At 51.5% G+C, this 21029-nt stretch overlaps 2 protein-coding genes across 2 annotated transcripts; both read left to right on the top strand.

The window, feature by feature from the left end:
* The first annotated feature begins 91 nt into the window (after positions 1–91).
* On the top strand, positions 92–16302 carry RHOA (ras homolog family member A). The gene is made up of 5 exons (XM_015874589.3): positions 92–241; positions 10945–11102; positions 13210–13330; positions 14358–14488; positions 14998–16302. Exons 2-5 carry the CDS (start codon positions 10947–10949, stop codon positions 15169–15171), a joined length of 582 nt encoding a protein of 193 aa, XP_015730075.1. The 5' UTR covers positions 92–241; positions 10945–10946; the 3' UTR covers positions 15172–16302.
* Positions 16303–17467: 1165 nt separating this feature from the next.
* On the top strand, positions 17468–18409 carry GPX1 (glutathione peroxidase 1). The gene is made up of 2 exons (XM_015874588.2): positions 17468–17739; positions 17823–18409. The coding sequence occupies exons 1-2, from the start codon at positions 17509–17511 to the stop codon at positions 18186–18188; spliced, it is 597 nt and encodes a 198-aa protein (XP_015730074.1). The 5' UTR covers positions 17468–17508; the 3' UTR covers positions 18189–18409.
* Positions 18410–21029: the final 2620 nt, after the last annotated feature.

Here is a 21029-nt window from a genome sequence, read left to right as displayed (position 1 = left end):
TTTTATAGCGGCATTTCCCGGCGTTCCCCGCGGCCTCGCGCAGCCATTGGTTGTTTGTTGGCGGGCACGCGCTCGGGGGCGCGCTCCGGTCGGGGCGGGGCCGGTTGAGCAGCGCGGTGCCGCGTCGCGCCGGGCCCGGTGAGCGCGCACGCCCCCGCCCCGCCCGTTTCCGTTCGCCGCCGCTCGAGCTCGGGCCTGTGGAGCAGGAAGCGGCGGGACTCGCAGCCAGCGGAGGCCGCAGGTATCGGTACCGGGTTCTCAGCCGCTCTGGGGCCGCTCTCCCGGTTCTCTCCCCGAGCTGGGCGCTGTTGTGGCTCTCGGGTGGGGCTCGCCCGACCGACGGGAGCCCGCGCGGCCTTTGGCGGGGCGGGGGCGGCCGAGCTGTCGGAGCCGGGCCCCGCTCTCCGCCGCCGCGTTGGGGCCGCTCCGCTCGCACAAAGGGCCGGGGGCGAGGCGCCGCTCGGCGGAGTGCCCCGAAGTTTCCGGGGTCGGTAACGGGGCCTTTCCGGGCTGCGGCGGGGGAGGGGAGCGGAGCGGAGGGCGGGGCGGTGTGTGTGTGTGTGTAGCCGTGAGACGAGGCGCCGTGAGGGGGCACGGCGGGTTTAAAGGCGGGGAACGGCCGGGCCGGGACAGGAGCGGGGTCGGGCGGCTCCGCCACGGGAGCGGGCGGCGGGGCGGCACCGTGATGGCAGCCCGCCGTGTGACGTCACCGCGCGGCGCCGCCAGAGCGAGAGGGGGCGGGACCGGGAGCGGGCGGGGCGAGCGGGAGGAGCCGGGATGGGCCGGGCCTACAGCTGGGATGGGGGATCATGTATGGGGTGTATGGGGGGCACAGCCATCACACAGCACAGCACCTGCATTGAGCTGCACAGGGAGGTTGTGGATGCCCCGTCCTTGGAGGTGTTCAAGGCCAGGTTGGACGGGGCCCTGGGCGACCTGATCTAGTACAGGTGTATGTTTGGTGGCCCTGCCAGGCAGGGGGTTGGAACTACATGATCCTTGAGGTCCTTCCAACCCGGCTCATTCTGTGATGCTGTGAGCTGCTGCCCCCAGCTCAGCTCCCCTCCGTGGCCTGGGGCAGCTCCAGCCATGGCACCCACAGCTGTGGGCAGCACTGCCACAGTGATACCCTCTGAGGGATGAATTCCCCTTGTTTTCCTCCCTTCTGGGAGTTTAAAACCACGGTTCTGTCACCTCTTATCTGAGTAATGTCCAAAAGTAGTTTGGCTCCTTCTAACTGTTCCCTGTAACTCCACCCAACGGGCTGCAACACCAAGGGCTTTAGTCCTGTGTTTCCTATAGTAGGGCAATACGAGCTCTACCCCTCCTTGAGAATCCCATCCACCAAAGCTCTCTATGGATGGCACCCCCAGCCCATCCCCATGCCCTCCTCCCACCTGGGCCTGCAGCCACACGGCTCTGCTTGTGTTCTAGATAAGCTGAATGCTCCCAGCTCCGCATTGAACCAAAGCTTAAGAAAGAAAAAAAGAAACGGCCATTAGCCTGATTTCATTTTAATTAGCTCCCCGGAATGCTTTAAAAGAGTATCCAGCGCAAATGCTTGACGTGAATTATTTTTTAATGGGCAATTTGTCTCGTTTAACACCAGGATGAAATGCTCAGGGCTGAGGAGCTGAGTTCAGGGCCGTCCCCCGGAGCTCCCTGCCCTGGCTTCGTGCCACAGCAACTGCTGGAGGCGGGGAGTTCCCTGAGCCAGGAACTGACGGTAAAAACATCCTCTGTGGTCTCAGCTGCCATCAGGATGTAGGGCTGGAGATGGCCCTTCAGATAAGCACATTCCAAATGGAAACAGTCGGGTGGTTTGGAAGGGTTTTAGAAATGCTTTTCCTCGGTCTTTTCACTGCTTTGTTCTTTCTTTGCCCCGTTGGTTCTGCTTTACCCTGTTTCTCTGTGCTGTCCTGCCACGGTTGCTGCTTTACCACCATTCCCTCCTGCTCTTTCCTGGCTGCAGTGCTGCATTCCCCAACCAAGCCCTCCCTCACCTTTGCTATTGAAGCCTGGGACAGCTCGTGTCTTACTCCCCAATGAACACTGGTGGAGAGCTGTGTTCAGGCCATGGGTGCTGTTACCCTGACTTGCTGCTCGGCAGCAGTGCCAGGTGTCCGGGTCCTTGTGACCTTGGTGAGATCTATTCTCTGCCTGCTCTGAGCTGCGTGGGGAGGGTTCTGAAAGTACAGGGGAAGTGGGAGAGCAGCTCACATCTGCCCGTCCTCTCTCTCTCTCTTCCGTCCTTTTCTTGTCTCTGTGTTTTTACTTAGAAAGGATGCAAAGAGGAGGTGGAATAACAGAGATATCCTTAGAACGGCTTCTCCTTAAGGTATCTGAATCATGTAAAGAACATCGGAGGAGGATTTGCTCTTCTCTGACCAGCCATGGGCACGGTCTGCGGGAAGGAGCAGACAGTGCCACCGATGTGCCTGGTGTCACTGCATAGAATTGGGCTGTGCTCCCACAACATGCGGGTTTCTCTTTCCTCCAGCTCTAACGTTTGGGTTTTATTGTTTATTTTTTGCTGTTGTTGATTAGATACAGGACAGCCTGTGGTCTATTTGCTCAGTAAGGCAGCGGTGCTTTGCAGCCCTCTGTCTCAGCTGGAGCTGGCAGTGTGGAGCGGGTCCTCCTGTGCTCTATGCAAAGCAATTCCTCCCCCTCACCTTCACTGCTTTTAGGGAAGGCAAAGGATTTTATGGTCTTTGCTTGTGGCAGGGGTTTGGAACGCTTGAGTTCCTTCCTAAAGTTCCGTCTGCTGTGTGTTTTATACCTGAAGGCTCTTTGTTCTTCACCTGTCTGCCCTGCCAAAGCTGTGTGAGATGAGGGAGCTGTGTCAGGAGGTGACAGAGTGCTTCGGCTCAGTCCAAAAGCTATTGGGGAAGGCTGCCTTCCATGTAAATCACAGCAGAGCTCGGCTTCTGCACTTTAGATCGAACACGTTGCTGGGAAGAGTTTAAATTACACTGTGGAACACTGACAGAGGAGAATGAGCGTGTAGTTTGGGATAAGGTAACTGGCAGGGATACAGTTCAAGTCATGAAGTTGAGCAGAAAAGTGAATGAGGGCGTGAGCTCTCACCTTCAAATGAAAAGCATGAGGACCGGCCAGAAAAGGTGTTCAGCAACATCATTCTGATAGCAAAAGAATATGTTGTTTTCCAAGCCCTTCGGAAGCAAGAAGCTTTCTGGAGTCAGGAAGGTCAGTAGGTGATAGAAATATTTGATGCTAAAGCCATCAGAGGGAAATGAACGGACTTACATGCATCCTCTCTGCTTACTGTGGAGTCCAAAGAGGTTCCTCTGCCAGAACAGCCCTCGTTGGATGATCTCTCTCTGCTTGAAGCACTGTCAGCAATGAGGTTATTATAGAGAAAAGTGATAAATATCGTTACAGGGTGCCAAGGCTCCATGGATGGTACGTGCACGAGGGTTTCCAAAGGAACTTGGCAATAAAGCAGCTGCATTGGTGGCTCTGCTATGTGACTTCTTGCTTAACGGCATGAGGGCAGAGAAACTGAAGATGGCTTGTGTGGTATCAGTCCTTAAAATAGTTCAAGAGGAGGTCACAGAGTTCAATGCCTATTTTTTATTTTAATGGAAAAATAAAATGGAAAGAGACCAATAACTTATAGGGGGTGAAGTCAGTGTGGCTTTTGCAAAGGAAATGTGTGAGTGTAGCCAGGTGTTTGAATGCATCCAGAGGGGAGTTGTGGGGATCTGCTCAGTGCAACCAGAGGATCTGGTGAGGGCTAAAGGTGGGTATTGAGGGAAGAGGAAGGACCAAAAGTGAGGAGGAGGAACTGCAGGCCAAGCTTTTGGATACAAATGCGTTTCACTCCAGGTAAATGCAAATCAGAGGGAAGAAATAATCTTAATTGGTGGGGTGAGAGTTAATTATTGCCGCTTACGAGGAAGAGTTTGTCATCAGTTCAGTGGAAATGCAAGTTTAATGTTTGGCAGTGATCAATTGAGGAGCTCCGGGAAGAGGAGTCAATAAGAAAACAGGATGGCGGCATGGCTCACAGGTCACAGCACACTGATGCCCTGATTGCTGTGTGTGAAAAGGGGATGGGGGCACACAATGCCAGGGGAAGCAGATGAGAGGCTAATGAGGGTGAGCAGAGATAAGGCAGGGGGTGCCTAGAGCTGAAGCTTCCAGCTGAGCCCCGTAAAATGCTCCGATAGGCAGGAATTTCTTTGGAGCTCCAGGACCATGCAGGTGAAATCACAGAAGAAAACTCTTATCAGATGTGCTGCTGAGCACAAAGATTGCAAAGCAAGGAATGCCCAAGCTGGAAACTGGGAAAATAAGCTTGGAGCTGAGCTTTTCCTTTTCCTGCCCTTTATTTTAGGTGCCTGTGGAGCTGGTGGGCACCTGGGGTGGGGGATGCTGAGCAGAAAGCTGGTCCAAACACTGAGCGTCCCGCAGGTCGCACGCATGACTGGAAATCCACAGATCTACTATAATTACCTCAATATTAAGCCCTAATCTCATTTTGTGTGGAGTAATCTTGGGACTCGGTATTGCATAAGGGAAGTGCTCTCGTGTGTGCTCGTAACGAAGAGGGGTCAGTGGGAGTAAAGCAACAGGCACATGGAGGGGTGATGGAGCTGTGCACCCTCAAGTTAAATGCTTCCTGCCCTATAGACCTGGCATGGGGCAGGGTGGGAAGGTGTCCTGCTATGGACCAGAGGAGAAATGCTGCAGTTAAACTTCTTCCCTGGGTGCTGGAGCAGCATCCATCCCATAACCGCTGGAACATAGAGGAGGGTGGCACAGCAGGGAGCCTGGCAGGAGCCAAGGGAGCTTGTGGGAGCCCAGGAGGATCTGGTTGCGTTTGGTGTTTGGAAAACAGCGTTTGGATGGAGGGTTCTGCTTGTGCACGTTGCAGCTTTAGATTCTGACTGTGAGAGCTCGAGCTGGCTGGGGAAAAAAACACTTTGGGAACCTCCCTTTGTGATGTTTTTCTGTAAGCAAGTGTTGAAAGCGAGTTAACTGAGTAACCTGGCCTGGAAGGGAAATGGAAGCATCTGTTCTGCTTTGAATTTACAGCGTAATGCAGGAAAGGTGTACGGATGGGACGGGAGAAAAAGTAGAAACTGAAAGTAGAAAAAACAAGCTGGAAGGCACAGAAAGCGCCTGGCTGGGGGGGGAAAGGAGCTTGAGGAGAAGCCTAGGCCAGGAGGTGTCAGATCTCAAGGATGTCTTCATAACCTCTGTCCATAGGAGGGATGGAACATCACTGTTGGCTTACACCTCTGCTCTGTGTGTGGCTCAGCTTGAAGCTCTGTCTGGTCTGTGAGTGGGGGGGTCTACATGGGTGTGTTTTTCCAGAAAGCTCTTGAACTACTGCAGTGATTTAAGGAGTCTGGAAGAGCGCTAATAATCAGGAGAAGTAGGACAGCCTTAATGATTATAATCCCATCAGAGTGAGGCATCAATCCCAGGTACAATAATGGAACGAGTAACAAAGCGTTCAGGAAAGAATTAAGGCACTGTCACTCATCGAGGACTGGGAAGCAATTAGTGCTAATTGTTTCAGTTCTGTTCTTAAGTGCAGGTGTTCTCTTGGCCTTGGGTTTGATTGTGCATCGCTTTCAGTAAGATGTGCTATGAAATCAGTATGGCTTGTATTCAATGCACGGGGGCTGCTTTTAGATGAGGGTAGAGCACAGAGCCTGTGCCTATGGGGCACTCAGCTGCTGGGCTGCAGATCCTGATGCACCAAGCAGCAGCACGGAGGAATTAACAGACCTGCAAAGGAGGAAGCAGCGAATAAAACCTTACCCCAGTGCAGAAAGTGCAAGTGCTGCCCGAGCAAGAGCCGCAGCAGCGGGTGCTCCTTCCTGCTAAAAGCAGAGAGGGTGAGGGAGGTGGCCTGCCTGCTCCTCTGTGCCTGCATGGGAGTTGGGCGGCAGCGAGAGAAATGAATAGGGATGGTTCTGAGTTGGAAGGAAGTGGCTTTACTCACAGTGTGTCATTAAGCTGCAGGAGCTCCCTCCTCCTGCAGGCTGGGAGCCCAGAGCTGTGAGCGGGTTCAGAGGCTTCTGGCCCGGCTGGGAGGGGGTTGGGTTGGTGTGCAGCTGCTCAGGGAGCCATGCAGGACGCTGTTCCTTCCTCTTCCTCCTCCCTGCCCTTGTGCCAGCTGCATGCAGTGCAAGGCAGGAGGCTGGGGTTGGTGCCCTGGCTTTGTTCCTGTTTATCCCCAGTGGGTGGAGAGCAGTGGCTAGAAATCCAGAAAACATATCCCCATCAAAAGCAGTTTTCTCTAGGGGTCAGATGCACTGTGTGTTGTCACACGGGATTCCTCCTTATGAGGAAAGCAAGGGCAAAGGCTGCCATCTGATACAAGGAATCCAGTGCTGAGGTGTCACACGATACCCCCAGCACTGATCTGGCACTGAGTGCCAACCCAGCATCCTGGTAAGCTTTGTGATCTCTTGCACTGCAGCAATGAGGGCAGCACCAGCAGCGTGTAACTGACACACATGGGACACTCGTGCCTGTAAAGCTCTAGTTTGGCTCTCCTGGCTGGCTCTTTCTTGCTCAATATAAAATACATCAGTCGTTAAGGGTTCACCAAGGCTGGTTGCATGGGGGATGTGATGCACTGAGCTGCCCCTGCTCACAGCTATGGGGATGTGCTGCATAGGAGTGAGGAGGTTATGAGTTCTCAGTGGCCAGGGCCTGCTGAGCTTTGTTACCTGGAAATGGGCAGCTCTGTTTGCAAAGCACTTCCCAAACTAGTCAAACTTGCCAGGCTTGAGCATGGCTAACAGTCAGAATAACCTGTGAGCAAAAAGCCGAGCGCTGTGCATGGATGCCCAAGGTCCTGCATCCAGCACTTAGTGCTGCTGGCAGCTGTGCTGACCTCCTGTGGCATTTTTCAATTGTACTTAAGTCATATAATAGAAAATATCCATTATGGATTGCATATAACATGCAGCATCAGTAATGTGCCCTGTGCTTTGCCAGCTCTGGGACTCTTTTGAGTGCTATGTTTCAAACATAAGCCTCCAAAAAAAACCCATCTTTTCTTACCACCTGCTCCTGTGGTACACAGCAGTTAGAAATAGAACTATTTTGCAGCGCTGTCAAACAAAACTGCCTCATGTTCTCCATGCTCCCTAAAGAATGTGGTTCTTTCTCAAAAGCCTTGATAGCAACACATAGAATAGTAGAATGGCCTGGGTTGGAAAGGACCTCAAAGATCATCCAGTTCCAACCCCCTGCTGTGTGCAGGGTCACCAACCAGCAGCCCAGGCTGCCCAGAGCCACATCCAGCCTGGCCTTGAATGCCTGCAGGGATGGGGCATCCACAGCCTCCTTGGGCAACCTGTTCCAGTGCGTCACCACCCTCTGGGTGAAAAACTTCCCCTAAGATCCAACCTAAACCTCCTCTGTCCCCCTTGTCCTATCTCTGCCCACCTTCACGGATATGGAATGGCTTATCTGAGTGTGAATGTCCACAGGCCAATTTGCACATGATCGAGCAGCTGTTTATCACTGAACAAGCTGTTCTGACCATCACCTTGCAGCATTCATGATCTCAGTGCTTGCATCCTGGTGTCCTGTGGCCAAGGCATCCGTGCTGTACGTGGTATCACACAGGTGTGAGCTCTCTGAGCACAGAGCTGGGCTGTCTTTGCATTCAGTGCAATGCATCTGCTCTGTTCTGGATGTCTTTGGATATAATAGCAATAATTGCTCGCTTGCAGCATGTTTTGCTCTATGTCCTTCTTAGGGTTAAACCTAACTCCTGTACGGCTGAATTGTATCTCTTTCCTCCCTTCCTTTCAGTGCAGTCCTAAGGCTGATTGCAAACCTGTTTTGCAGCTTCCTTAAGAGGTGAATTGGGGTCAGTTTCCTTTACTTCACAGGCATGGCCGGCTGAGTGCAGGGCCTGTCCTGCATGAGCTCTGTGTGCTCAGAGGAGCTGATGAAGGCTCCTCTGTTGATGCTGTTGGTGCCATTCCCCCACCCAGATGCTCCATACTCAGCCCTAGTCCCTTCACAGTCTACATGCAGCTGCCCTATGAGCAGACCTGTGTTCTCATGCCCGCACCACTTTCCCCTCCAAACTACTCTGAGATTGGGGTCATTCTCCTTTTGTATGCCGGAGGACAGCAATTACTTTACTTTGGCCTGCTCATCCCTCCCTGCCCTTCTCTATGGAATCACTACAGAAACTCCTCGCCCTCTGCCCTCACAGAAGGGAGTATTTTAGAACTGAACACAGGCCCTGGCAGGGTTCTGCCCCACCCCGGCAGGGTTGGCTGGTTGTAGGGCAACACAGAGAGCACAGCACTGGGCATTGGTCTGCCTGGTGCTCAGTGTGTGGGAGGCAGCAGAGCTGTGTGCAAGATGCTGAAACTCTGCAACACTTTGGGCTTAAGGGCCGTAGCAACAACAGGTGGGAAAGAATCTAAAGGGTATTTCCGCCCCCAGCAGCAGAAACATCCTCTGTGGGACTGCTGGGCTGCTGCTGTGGCTTGTCTTCATCACAAGCAGTGATCTGTTTGGTTAAGACACCTCGAGTCTGCCTGCGTGGCATAGCAGCAACATAAAGCTGGTGGTGGCCAATGTGTCAGTGACATGAAGTGTGTGGTGAGGATACCTATGTGAGGGGAAGGGCTTTAATCACCCTTTACTTTCTATGGGTAGAGAGGCACACCTGGGCTATGGGGTATGGCCATGTCTACCTCCCAAACAGCAGCAATGTGCCCGTAGTCCTCCCTTCTGAGTGTGACTTAGGGGCCTGCAGGAGTGGGGGCACTTCCAGTGTTCCTCTGGAAGAATAATGGGCTTAGTGAACTAAAGGGGCAGGTTCTGTTGCATTAAACAACGTTTTGGGGGAGTGGGGGGCTGAATACATTTAAAAGATGGGGAAAAAAAACTTATTTTTCTCCATCTTTTGATTCTTTGGGAGTGTTGGGTAGGTTCTTGTAACAAGCAGGGCTTTATGCTGCGTGAGTGCTGTGCTTGGAAATAGCCTCGTGTAACAAGGGTATTAGTGTGGCAGCTGAGCAAACAGGAGCTCCCTGTGCTGTGAGCTCTGTGCCGAGGGAGGAACTGCAGCTCCTGTGGTACCTGGGGAAGGCACTGGTTGGGAGGGTGGCATCGTTTTGAGCTGAGGTTCAGTTTGAATCTCTTCTCACCCCTGACTGGAGCTGCACGCTCTGATGCTGGCAGAAACGCTGGATGAGCTGTGGTGGGTTTGCCTGCAGAGGAGGCTGAATGAAGGTATGCAATGGAGAAAGGGAATAAGCTGTTCTCCTACGCTCGTGTCAAGTAGGATAAGAGGTAATGGGCTTACATTGCATAAGGAAGGCTGAGGGCAGGCAGCAGGGGAAGCGTGCTCAGAAGGAGCAGGTTGCTCCAGGGGTCCATAGGGCTCAGCACTGAGGTTCTGAAGGGTCGTAGTGAGAGCTGGCAGGGTTGGTTGTGACTTGGTGCAGAGGACAGATGATCCCCAGTTCCGTAAAATCAAATATTACCATTGCTAGAAATACTCAAAACCATCTAAAACCACTGAAAGAGAACCCTTTGAAAGCGTGTATCATTTTAAAACCTTCCACAGTTGTAAAAATAACCCGAAAGCCCTAAGGTAAATAACACAAATGTGTGCACATGTATTCATAAAGTGAATGTAGCCCATTCTAAGGAGAGATCTGGATTACAGCAGTTGTCTGATGGAGCCGTGCTCCAGGAGTCCCCAGGCCCTTGGTGACTGATGGCTTAAGGGTCCTTCCCTACTGGCACCCCCAGCAGAAGCCCAGAACCTCTGCCCTGTATGCAGAAGGAAGTCTATATGGTTCTGTCCTGTTCCATTCCTGTGCATCTCAGACCCTCTTTATATCTTGTTCCTGCAGTGGGAGCAAATATATAGCACTTCCAAGGTGCTCTCAGCCTCTCAGAGTGCTTTCTGCTGCAGGGATTTTCTAACTCAGGTGTGGTTTCTGCATTCTTGAACCTGTGCTGGAAGTTTCTTCCACATACCTGCCCATTCTCCTTTAGGGCTGCATGCATTTCTTGTACCCACAGCATCCCCTTGCTGGAGTTGCCCAGGTTCTTGTTGCCCTCTGGTGGGCTTGGACTCCATTCTGCTGCCTTTGTATATCACTCCTTCAGAGTCACCTGCAGGAAGTGATGACCAGCAGTCAGTGCCTATCCACACTATTTAGGCCTCTCCTGACTGTTGATGTTTGCCAGCTCTAACGCTGTCATCTCATTCAGCCCCACCCTGACTCCAGCTTTTGTTAAACCTCTTCCATCTTTCCTCCCATTCCTGACACCACCTTATCCTTCTGTTGCTTTCCCAGCAGTTTGTGCCATTTCCTTTTGTTCTTTCAACTGCTGTGGAGGGGACATTTCCAGGAGGAAGCAGCAGAGATCCCAGCAGCCACTGACTGTGCCATCCAGTTGCTTGCTTCCCAGCCCTCTGCAACGTGCTGAGTGTAACTGGAGGAGCGGGCTGAGACCTGGAGATCCTTCTGTGAGCACTCTGACGTGGCAGCAGGGCGCTCCCCAGCCCAAGTGACTCACTGAGCTTTCTGGCACTGGGTTGCTGGGCCAGCTCAGCCTGGGGAGAGTGTCGGTGCCCTCAAACCGAAGTGCTGCTCAATGGATTGTTTGAAACACACTTCTCAGCGTGTGCTTACTTGGTTTCTATGGAGTTTCAGGTCTCAAACTCCAGAACAGGCCAGGCAGTGCTAAAACACACTCATTTCCACTCCCCTCTGCTGCTTCCATGCCCAGTGCCTCTTAAAAAGATGGAGATCTGAACTCACATCATTCCAGATGTGTCTGTGTACAGCAGAGAGACTCGATTTAGATGTTCTCATTGACTATAAACATAACAATTGATACTTCTTAGCATCTCAATTAAGAGCTCCAATGGAAGGATTAATAAGTTGTCCTCTTGTGTTTCAGCTATGGCAGCCATTCGAAAAAAGCTGGTTATAGTGGGCGACGGTGCCTGTGGAAAGACCTGTCTGCTGATCGTGTTTAGCAAAGACCAGTTCCCTGAAGTCTACGTTCCCACCGTCTTTGAAAACTATGTAGCAGATATTGAAGTGGATGGAAAGCAGGTATGTACACATGCTCACAGCAATCAAAATAAAGGGGCATTTCTTCAGAACACCGTAGACATCAGCACGCTTCTTTAAGAAGTGGTCAGTGTGGGTGCTTTAAGTACTCACTTTGTCAGTTTATTTATAAATACATCGTGTTTGCATGCAGTAAAAATCCTGACCTGCTCATATCCAGTGTCTTTTTACAGCATATTTTGTGTTACAATGTATTTCTAACCCCATACAATTTGAGATGCTGAAAAACGAGCAGTTTTGTTTGTGGTCTGCTCGAGCAAAGATGTGCTGAGGATGCTGGGCTGCTGCCTGTTGGGGCTGCAAAAGGGCAGCCCTGCCTTGATGGGGTCCTGCAGTTGTGAGGACAAAGACAAGTTCCTGGAGCAGTCTTTTTTTCCTCCCTGCTCTTGGCAACGTGCAGAATCCTCTTTGGAACTGATGACTGGCAGGCTTCAGAGGGATTTCGTTTTTGTAGTGTTCATCAGCATCTGTCCTACTTGTCTGCAGGAACGCAGATCTTAGCAGCCAGACGTGCTCACCGAGCTTCATTTTGAGTTCTTCTTTTGTATTGCTTGTGAATTTCATTTTCAGTACTTGGAAAAGTAGCTTTGAATCTGTGTGACCTCTGAGTCCCAAACAAACCCCCCCAGACTCCTGCTCCAGGAACCAGCTATTAGACCTCTGCCATTCAATAGAGTCCTGCATTTGTGTCACACGAGTGGCACCTGCTGTGTAAAATGGGCACTTTGCAGGGTACTCTGGAAGCATTTGATGCAGGAACCTCATACCTTGAAAGACCAACTACTTCCTAAGCCTGTTTGTTAGCACACAGCTGACCTCCCTGGTTGTGCTGAGCTCCCCTGTGCCTTTCCTGCTCTCCCTTTGCTGTAGGTTCAGGCACAGTCTCAGAATACCTTCCTGTCGCTTGTAGTTCAGTTGTATTAATGTCCACCAGAACTGCTCAGTTGTGATTTGAGCCAAGATCTGAGCCAATAATAATATATATTATATCCTTTTAGGCCAGCATAATAACACATTTTCCTTCATGGTTACAGTTTCTAAAGTTGCTGTATCATATCTGAGATACAAGATCTTAAATTGTCATTTAAAATGCATCTGATATCCCTTTCTCTCTCCTGTCACCCAATCAAATGGCCTCACTCCCTTCTGCCTGAGCCCCTGCATCTCTCAGTGGGTAGGCCAGGAAGCCGTGCCCTGCCAGCTGTGTGCAGCCTTGTGCCACCAGCACTAGATAAAAATGGCTCGAGCAGCGCCTTTTCTGCTGCGGAAATGTCAGCTGCCTCTTTGATAAGCAGATGACATTTTATTCCAAGTGCTTTGTCTTCTAAAAACTTGGTTACGAAAGCCTGCAGTGGAGCAGTGCTTCAGGCTTCTCTGTCTGAGGGCTGCATGCCTGCTGTCCTCTTGCCTGTTCAGGCTCACGTTTGAGTTCTGTCTGTCTCTATCTGAGTTGCTGTGGGCTTCTTTCTGTTTTTGCAACCATGGGAGTCTAAGAGAAGAAGAGTAAAGTAGAAGTGTAAATATTGAGACCCCGAGCAGTTTTATTCAGTTCTGAATAACGAGAAGCTTTGTGCACAAACGGGCTGTGTTCCCAACCAAATGGCAAGCTTACATTTCTGCTCAGATGGAGCTGTAAGAACTTGTGCACAAAGGATTGTTACCCTGACGTTTCTTTGTCATGACGGGTTCCAGCTGTAAACCAATCGGAAATATGCATCATCCTAAAAAGTTTATACTTGGAGAGTCCTCTTTTGCTGACAGCCGCTATGCCTGGAATGCCTGTCGAATGGCTGCTCAGCCCTGTGCAGCTGGGTCCCTTTAATCCCCATCTTGCTTTTCTGCTGGTAGCTTTCAAGTCCTTTCAGAGAACTGACGTGAGATGTGGATGTAAGGAGAGGTTCTCATAAGCTGCAAGAAGTTGGATTTTGGAGTTACAAGATGGGCAGCTTCTGATAGTTCTGATGTCAAAGCAGTTCTGTCTGTTTTCCTCCTCCTGAGAGGCACTGACTGCAATACCTCACTCACCACATTGCTTCAGATTCACAGCATCCCTATCACGTGTCTGACTGCCCCGTTCTTTTTGCTGCAGGTGGAGTTGGCTTTGTGGGATACAGCAGGACAAGAAGACTACGATCGACTTAGACCGCTTTCTTATCCAGATACTGATGTTATACTTATGTGTTTTTCAATCGATAGTCCTGATAGTTTAGGTAAGTAGGTCGGTAATTAAATAAAAAACTGCTTCTGTGTGTTGCTGTATTCCCCTTGGAAATCTTTCCATAGACTGTATTCTCATGTGCTGCAATGAGAGCATTTCTAGCTTCAACATTAGTGTGTATTGCCACGTCTGGTTGGCAGAAATCAAGGTCTTTAAGGAACCTTGCAATGCAGAGTGGCACTTTATTTTTATTGTCACTATTATTAATATTTCTCCTTGAAAATGGCATTCTTACATGCTCAAGATCACACTGTATCCAGGAAAATTAACCAACTCCCTTCCTTTGTGAATGGGAAAAGTTTGCTGTGTGTCATTCCTTCCCCCCACCCAACTTTATATTCAGGAGAGAGATTGGCTTGAAGCACTCCCAATTACTAGGTTCCAAATAAAGTGTTCTCTTTCTCTGCATGGTGGGGAAGAAACCTGACCTGGAGAGGGCTCAGCATGGGGAGGAGAGGCTTTCTCACTGGTAGAAGGGATCACAGAGGCCACTCTGCTTTCCCATGAGTGGCACCTGCTTGTGGTGGAGAACAGAGCTGCTTGGTTTAAGATTTGAGCTCCAAAGGAAGCAGATATTTGTTTATCAGGTGGCACCTCTCCTGTGCAGAGTCTAAGGCTGAAGCGTTTGGTGTTTCATGTATAAATCAGCTGTCTGTGTTTGATCTGAAAAAGCTGCAAGGCTGTGCCTGTCTTTACCTTCTAGAGATAAAGGCAGTGCATCTCTTGAAGCCAAACACTCCATGACCCTTCACATCAGAATTCTCCCTTCTCTTCTTTGAAATCTTGTGCTAATCCATGTCAGGTTGTTACCGAGAGACGTAGGGAAACCCAAATGTTGGGTGTCCATCAGCTTGTCCTTCTGGTATCACCAGATCAGGTCTATCTGCACCTGATGTGGAGAGCATAACAAGGGCATCACTGTGTTTTAGCTCATTACTACAAGTCAGCAGGCAGAAGCCTTAAAAGAAAACCACCCCCCAGAACTGGTTTTGTGCTCACACTTGTGGTTTTTTTAACAGAAAACATCCCAGAGAAATGGACCCCGGAGGTGAAGCATTTCTGTCCCAACGTGCCTATCATCTTGGTAGGAAACAAGAAGGACCTGAGGAATGACGAACACACAAGACGAGAGCTGGCCAAAATGAAGCAGGCAGGTTCCTTTCTGAGAGTTTAACAAAACATGAAGAAAGTGGGCAGTGATGGGACAAGGGGGAATGGTTGTAAACCGGGACAGGGGAGGTTTAGGTTGGGTATTAGGTGGCTGGTTTTACCAAGAGGGTGGTGACACACTGAACAGGTTGCCCAAGGAGGCTGTGGATGCCCCATCCCTGCAGGCATTCAAGGCCAGGCTGGATGTGGCTCTGGGCAGCCTGGGCTGCTGGTTGGCAGCCCTGCACATGGCAGGGGGGTTGAATTGAGATGGTTGTTGTGGTCCTTTTCAACCCAGGCCATTCTATGTTCCTATGAAAGTGCCCATCAGTTGTGCCCAGAGCATCAAGTGGGCATCAGCAGCTTGCTGTGTGTAGCACTGTGAGCACTTTATGATCAGGCCTTAAAGGGAAACGGCTTCAGCGCTGTGTTCTGAAGCAATCAGAGCAGATGCTGCAGCTCCTTCCTGAGCACGTCGCTTGGTTTTGACTTTCCTTTGTGTTGCTGCAGGAGCCTGTCAAACCCGAGGAAGGAAGAGATATGGCAAACCGCATCGGTGCATTTGGATATATGGAGTGTTCGGCAAAGACCAAAGACGGTGTGAGGGAGGTTTTTGAAATGGCCACTAGAGCTGCTTTGCAAGCCCGGCGTGGCAAGAAAAAGTCCGGGTGCCTTCTGTTATAAAGTGTGGCCAGAAGAAGATGGCCAAAGCAGCACCCTGCACTTGAGTAATTTTGAAGTGCTGTTTATTAATCTTAGTGTATGATTACTGGCCTTTTTCATTATCTATAATTTACTTAAGAGATTAAAAATCAAGTCATCTTGCTACCAGTATTTAGAAGCCAACCATGATTTTTATAACAATCTGCATCAAATTCATCTGTGCACCCAAGGTTAACCTCAACATTCCTCTAACCAACCTTTTCTGCACTCACAGGATATGCCAGGCGCTAATTGAAGACAATTCTCTTATCTTCTTTCTTCTCTCTAGAAAGAGAAAATGCTGTCAGCACAGAGGATTGGTCTGTAACTACTTAATAACTAACGTCCTATTCTAATTGAGTCCAACAGTGAATGGCTGTGTGTGGAACCAGGCGTAGCTTCAGCGCTGTCACATTGAGGGAAGGTGGGATTGTTCAGGGCTGGGGAGGTGGTAAAACGTTAGTTAGAAGATGTGATCAACTCTGAACTGACCAAGTCCCATTACAGCTAAGGAAAAGTGAGGGTTCTGTGGTTTCATGTTAGTTACCTTTTAGTTACTGTGTAATTAGTGCCAGTTTAAATGTATGTTACCAAAAATAAATCTATTTACCCCAGCTTAGATGTAGTATTTTTTGTATAATTGGATTTCCTAATACTGTTACTTGTAACCTCTGCGTTTAAAGGTGTTCTGGGTTTTTTAAGAAACTGTATTGGAAAAAAAAAAAATAAAAGTCCAATGGAAAGCAGCTGATCCTCTCCCCATGTTCATTTGTAAGAGTCTGACCCACCCCAACCATCCGAGTGGTCTGCGCAGCCACAGGGAGGAGGTTTGATTTCCATGCCGTAGGGATGAGAAAAGACAGCAGCCTGCTCGCGCTCCGAGCTTCTGAACTGTTCAGTTGCCTTAAGCTCATTGCTGGAACCCAGTATCAAAAGGATTAAAAGAAAAAGGAAAAAAAAAAGGAAACTTTTGGTGTCGGTTTGGTTACCGCGTAGTGATCAGACTCCTAACCTGTGAACTTCTTGCTGTTCTGCAGCCAACTAAACTTTCTGTATTTTCATTTTTTTTTCCAACAACTAATAGAATAAAGGCAGTTTTCTAAGCTCCCTGTATCCTGGTGTCTGTATCGCTCACTCCGGGCCTTTTGGTCCAGCGTCTGATAAACTAGAAGAGCTGATCTCGGTGTGGCCGTGGAACGGCTGCAAACACTTGGGGGTGTTTGTCTTGGTAAGAGCTGCCCATGTGCTGGAATCCCTCACCCTGCCTGGTGAGATCACAGCATGGCCCAGCTTGGAAGGGACCTCAAAGATTATGAAGCTCCAACCCCCCACCACAGGCAGGGCCACCAACCTCCACATTGATACCAGCCCAGGCTGCCCAGGGCCCCATCCAACCCAGCCCTGAACACCTCCAGGGATGGACGGGGCATCCACAGCCTCTATGGGCAGCAGTTCCAGCACCTCCCCACTCTCAGAGTAAAGATCTTCCCCCTGACATCCAACCTCAATCTTCCCCATTCAACATCAAACCATTTCCCCTTGTCTTGCTGTGTTATCCACCCTTTCAAAGTGTTGGCTCCCCTCCTGTTTATAGGTTCCCTTCAGGCACTGGAAGGCTGCACTGAGGGCACCCCGCAGCCTTATCTGGGCTCATCATCGGCAGAGCAGGAAGTTCTCAGCTGCTGGGCTGCCCGTGGGGATTTCATCCTCCGCAGTTTCTGAGCTCGTTCCCTTTTTGGGCTGGAGGCCCTTTTTTTTTTTCTAATTCTTCCTCCTTTTACATAAGTTGAGCAAACCCGCGTTGCGTTGCGTTGTTCATCAACCGCAGGGGGCTGAGTAAGGGCTGCGTGTTCCTCCAGCCCCGCTTCCCCCGCACTCGAACCCTTCGTTACCCCACGTCTGACCCCATCCCCGCCCGCAGAGCCGCCCCTGGGCAGTGGGCTGCCATCCCTGGAGGTGCCCCAGGTCACGGCGGGGCCTCGGGCAGCCTGAGCTGGGGGGGTGGCAGGCAGCCCACGGCGGGGCTGGGGCTGGGGCTGGGGCTGGGGCTGGGGCTGGGGCTGGGCGGTCCGTTCCAACCCATCCGCTGTGCGGTCCCATGGACGCGCTGCGCCCCGCCCGAGCACCGCCTGCTCCTCCAGCCCCGACCCGGCTCCAAAGCCGCCCCAAACAGCGCAGAGAGGGGAGGAAGGGGGAGGAAAGGGGTGGGCGGTGCGCGGATGGGTTGAGGCGGGACAAAGCGCTGCGAGGTGGGGCCGGGCTGGGTGTTATTGCGTCTGTCCGTCTGTAGGAAGAGCAGCGGAGCGGATCGGGGCAGCAATGGCAGCAATGGCAGCAAAGGGGCTGGCGGGGATCGTGGCGCGGCCGCTGGGCGCAGCGGAGCCGCTGGCGCTGGATTCGCTGCGGGGCAAAGTGCTGCTGGTCGTCAACGTGGCGTCGCTTTGAGGCACCACCACGCGCGATTTCCTGCAGCTCAACGAGCTGCAGCAGCGCTACGGGCCCCGCGGGCTGCGTGTGCTCGGCTTCCCCTGCAACCAGTTCGGGCACCAGGTATGGACGGGGAAATAAATGGGGAACGATATGGGGGCGGCAGCGCGGCCGGGAGCTGACGGGGCCGCTCCTCCTCCCCGCAGGAGAACGCCACCAACGAGGAGATCCTGCGCTCGCTGGAGTTCGTGCGGCCCGGCAACGGCTTCAAACCCAACTTCACCATGTTCGAGAAGTGCGAGGTGAACGGGAAGGGAGCCCACCCGCTGTTCGCCTTCCTGAGAGAGGCGCTGCCGTTCCCCCACGACGACCCGTCGGCGCTGATGACCAACCCGCAGTACATCATCTGGTCCCCCGTGTGCCGGAACGACGTCTCCTGGAACTTCGAGAAGTTCCTCGTAGACCCCGAGGGCGTCCCCTTCCGCCGCTACAGCCGGCACTTCGAGACCATCAAACTGCAGGACGACATCGAGCTGCTGCTCCGGAAGGTGCCCAAGGAGGCTCTGCAATAAAGGAAAGCCTCCAGCTCTGTTATATGAAGGGCTGCTGCTCTGGCTGATCTCCCACCATCCGCGCATGCTTTGCTTGTGACGGCGCATCTTCCAAATCCTTGAAGTGTGCCCGATGTTTTTAAAGCTGCGTGTGAAATGTTTGGGGGATCTCAGCCTGGGGCAGCAGCCCGTGGGGCTGGTGATGGCATGGGAGTCTATGAATAAAGACCAAATCTATCTGCTTCATGGCTACTGCGTGCTGAATCTGGGCGAGCTGGGACTAACAATGGGGCAGGGGGTGGCCAAGGGCTGGGTGTACACTCTGGCTGGGTGCAGGCTCTGGCTGGGTGCAAGCTGGGGCAGGCTGAGCCGTGCCCAGGCAGCTGGCAGCCACTGCTGTACCAAGGGGCTGTGGAAGAGCAGCCTTTGCCTGTGGTTGCCCATCCTTCATCTTGGTGGATGCCCAAAGGAGACCCAGATGTGGAGCAGTGAGTGTGTTTGGTGCTGCTGTCCCATCTGCCCAGCAGACCCTTGTGTTGGAGGCGGCCTGATGTGCACCTCTATTGGGTGCCCCCGACCCTGGAAGCATTAGGAAACATAGGGAGGTGGTACTGAGGGACGTGGCTTAGTGGGCAGTTGGGGATGGGTTGAACTGGGGGGGTGTAAGATATCTTCACCCACCATAAAGACTCTGTGATCCTGCATTCAGCCCAGGTCACCTTGCAGCCCCAGCGCAGGCACACAGGGCTCTTCCTGGAGAACCAGTTCTTTTGTTCCCAGCCTGTTTGACTGCTTCTCATGCAGAAGCTGTGCCTCTGATTATCGCTCTTGGCCCTTGGGCACAAGAATTGTAGGCAACATGCAAAGTGAAGGCGAGCTGGAGTTCAGGCTGCAGCATTGTGTTGTTTCAGTTCCTTTGCTGCCACGTTTCTGACTCCCACCAGGTGTTTGGTAGAGCTGCAACAACCCTGACATGTTGTACCTGGGCAGCAACAGAGAGTTTGCAGCTGAATGCTGAAACTGGGGTTGTTTTCCCCTGGAAACCATGAGTCTTTGCCAAATTTCATCTGCTATCTCACTGCACAAGTCCTCCTGCAGTCAGTTTTCACTCCAGATATCTCAGTTTCAGTACAATCTACACTTCACAAGGCCTTGAAGCACCAAGTGTAAACCTGGTGTTGCACTGCAAAGTTCAAACATACACCAGCAACTTGGGAAGGCACAACGCTTTTAAGCTGTATGAGCTGTATGTGTTGTTTTCACAACTAAAACCACTCAGCTTTGGGATTTATGTTATTTGTTTTTTCCTGTTCTCACCTTCTTGGCTGCTTCAGGAATGCAAGCACATCCGAGGCCCCTCCTGGCCCTATTGTTATGGCAGAACCTGCAGGCAGCTCCACCCTGCTTACCGCTACCCCTGAGTAATCCGGATTGCTTGCACAACTCTCACCGGGTTATTTCTTAACTTCCTTCACTTTTTAACTTGGTTAAAAATAAAACCAACCAACAGGATGTTTTTGGTGCCTTATTTCGCCTCTGGAGCAGAAGCTGCTTGATTGGGTGCATTCATTTTGCAGTGAAATCCACTTCCCTAATGAGTGCAGGATGTTGAAATACACTGCAGGCACAGGGGCTGACGGGCAGCAGGAGCTCATTGCGTTGTATTTAAAACCTTCCTCCATGTGAGCTGTGCCATTTCCTTAATCTTGGCTCACTGCACTTGAAATGTGTGAGCAGGAACCCCTGCAGGGCACCTCCATGCATTGCCACTTCCCACAGCCTGCAGCCTCTGTAGAGCCCTATAGCTGCAAGGAACAGGGCACCAGGGCAGCCCCACAAAGGGATCCCTCCCCAGGTGGGAGAGCTGCCTGCTGGAGCTGTACACAGTATTCATTCACTGCTAATTGCAGAGAGATTCGTTTATCTCCTGGCTGCTGGGGCTGTATTGGTTGGAAAGCAAAGCAGCAGCTCCAGGGCAGATGCACACCAGCAGGATGATGTTACTCCAGGATGAAAATCAGCCAGCAGAAATACAAACCATCCTGCTATAAGCGTGCTGCAGTCCCAGCAGTAAATGTGCAGAGCAGGTGAAAGCCTCTCAGCCTCACTCCCTGCCTGCTGTAATCACACCCAGGCAGCGGGTGGTGGTGGAAGGGGCAGCCTGGAATCATTCCTTAGTGACACACACAAATAAGAGCAGTCCTCGTGCAGGCTCCTGCACTCCAACACTACTGTGTGTTGGAACCACGTGGGAAAGAGACATTTCACTGCACTCAGATGATTCCGTAGCCTGAAGACATTGCCCCTTCCATATCTGGCTCTTATCTACACTCCTACACCTTCCTACTGTAACATGTGTCTGCTAACAGCTACTCCCTTGCCAGCGCACACCTTGCCCTTCTATTCCTCCACCCATCAGCCCCAGCTCCCCCCCTTTCCCAGAGTGTTTGGCTCTCCTTCCCCACACCTCATGACTGGGGTGACCTTCTAAGCTGCCACCAACTCCTTGAACCTTTAAAGGAGTTTAGATAGAAACAGTCAGGAGCTGCAGATAGAAACTATCCTGCCTTTATCTCCCGGCTTCCCCAGCGTTCTGCCCATCAGACTCAAGCACATCACCCTAAACCATGGACCAGAAGTGTTTTCACAACAGAAATGCCATCAAAAGGAGAACAAAACAAGCCTATTAAAGGCTCTTTTGGCTGTTTTATAACTCCTTTCTCCTTCCTGATGAGCCGCATTGCACACACCATCTTTGCACACATAATCCTTGCACACACAAGCTTCCAGAGGACTCGTTATCACTGTTTTTCATCACGGCCATGGGCAGACAGGAGGAAACACCTCTGACAGCTCTGTTAG

This window comes from Coturnix japonica, chromosome 15 (assembly GCF_054131305.1).
Source record: "Coturnix japonica strain WE chromosome 15, WE-NBRP24, whole genome shotgun sequence".
Taxonomy (NCBI): Eukaryota; Metazoa; Chordata; class Aves; order Galliformes; family Phasianidae; genus Coturnix; species Coturnix japonica.
Note: the sequence above shows the minus strand (reverse complement) of the source record. Positions and strands in the feature narration are given on the sequence as shown.

Excerpts from the sequence above, each read along its gene's own strand:
- RHOA (XM_015874589.3), top strand. The coding sequence starts at position 10,947 with ATGGCAGCCATTCGAAAAAAGCTGGTTATAGTGGGCGACGGTGCCTGT. Across the intron at positions 13,331-14,357 it reads CGATAGTCCTGATAGTTTAG|AAAACATCCCAGAGAAATGG; the intron begins GTAAGTAGGTCG and ends TTTTTTTAACAG. Across the intron at positions 14,489-14,997 it reads AGCTGGCCAAAATGAAGCAG|GAGCCTGTCAAACCCGAGGA; the intron begins GCAGGTTCCTTT and ends GTGTTGCTGCAG.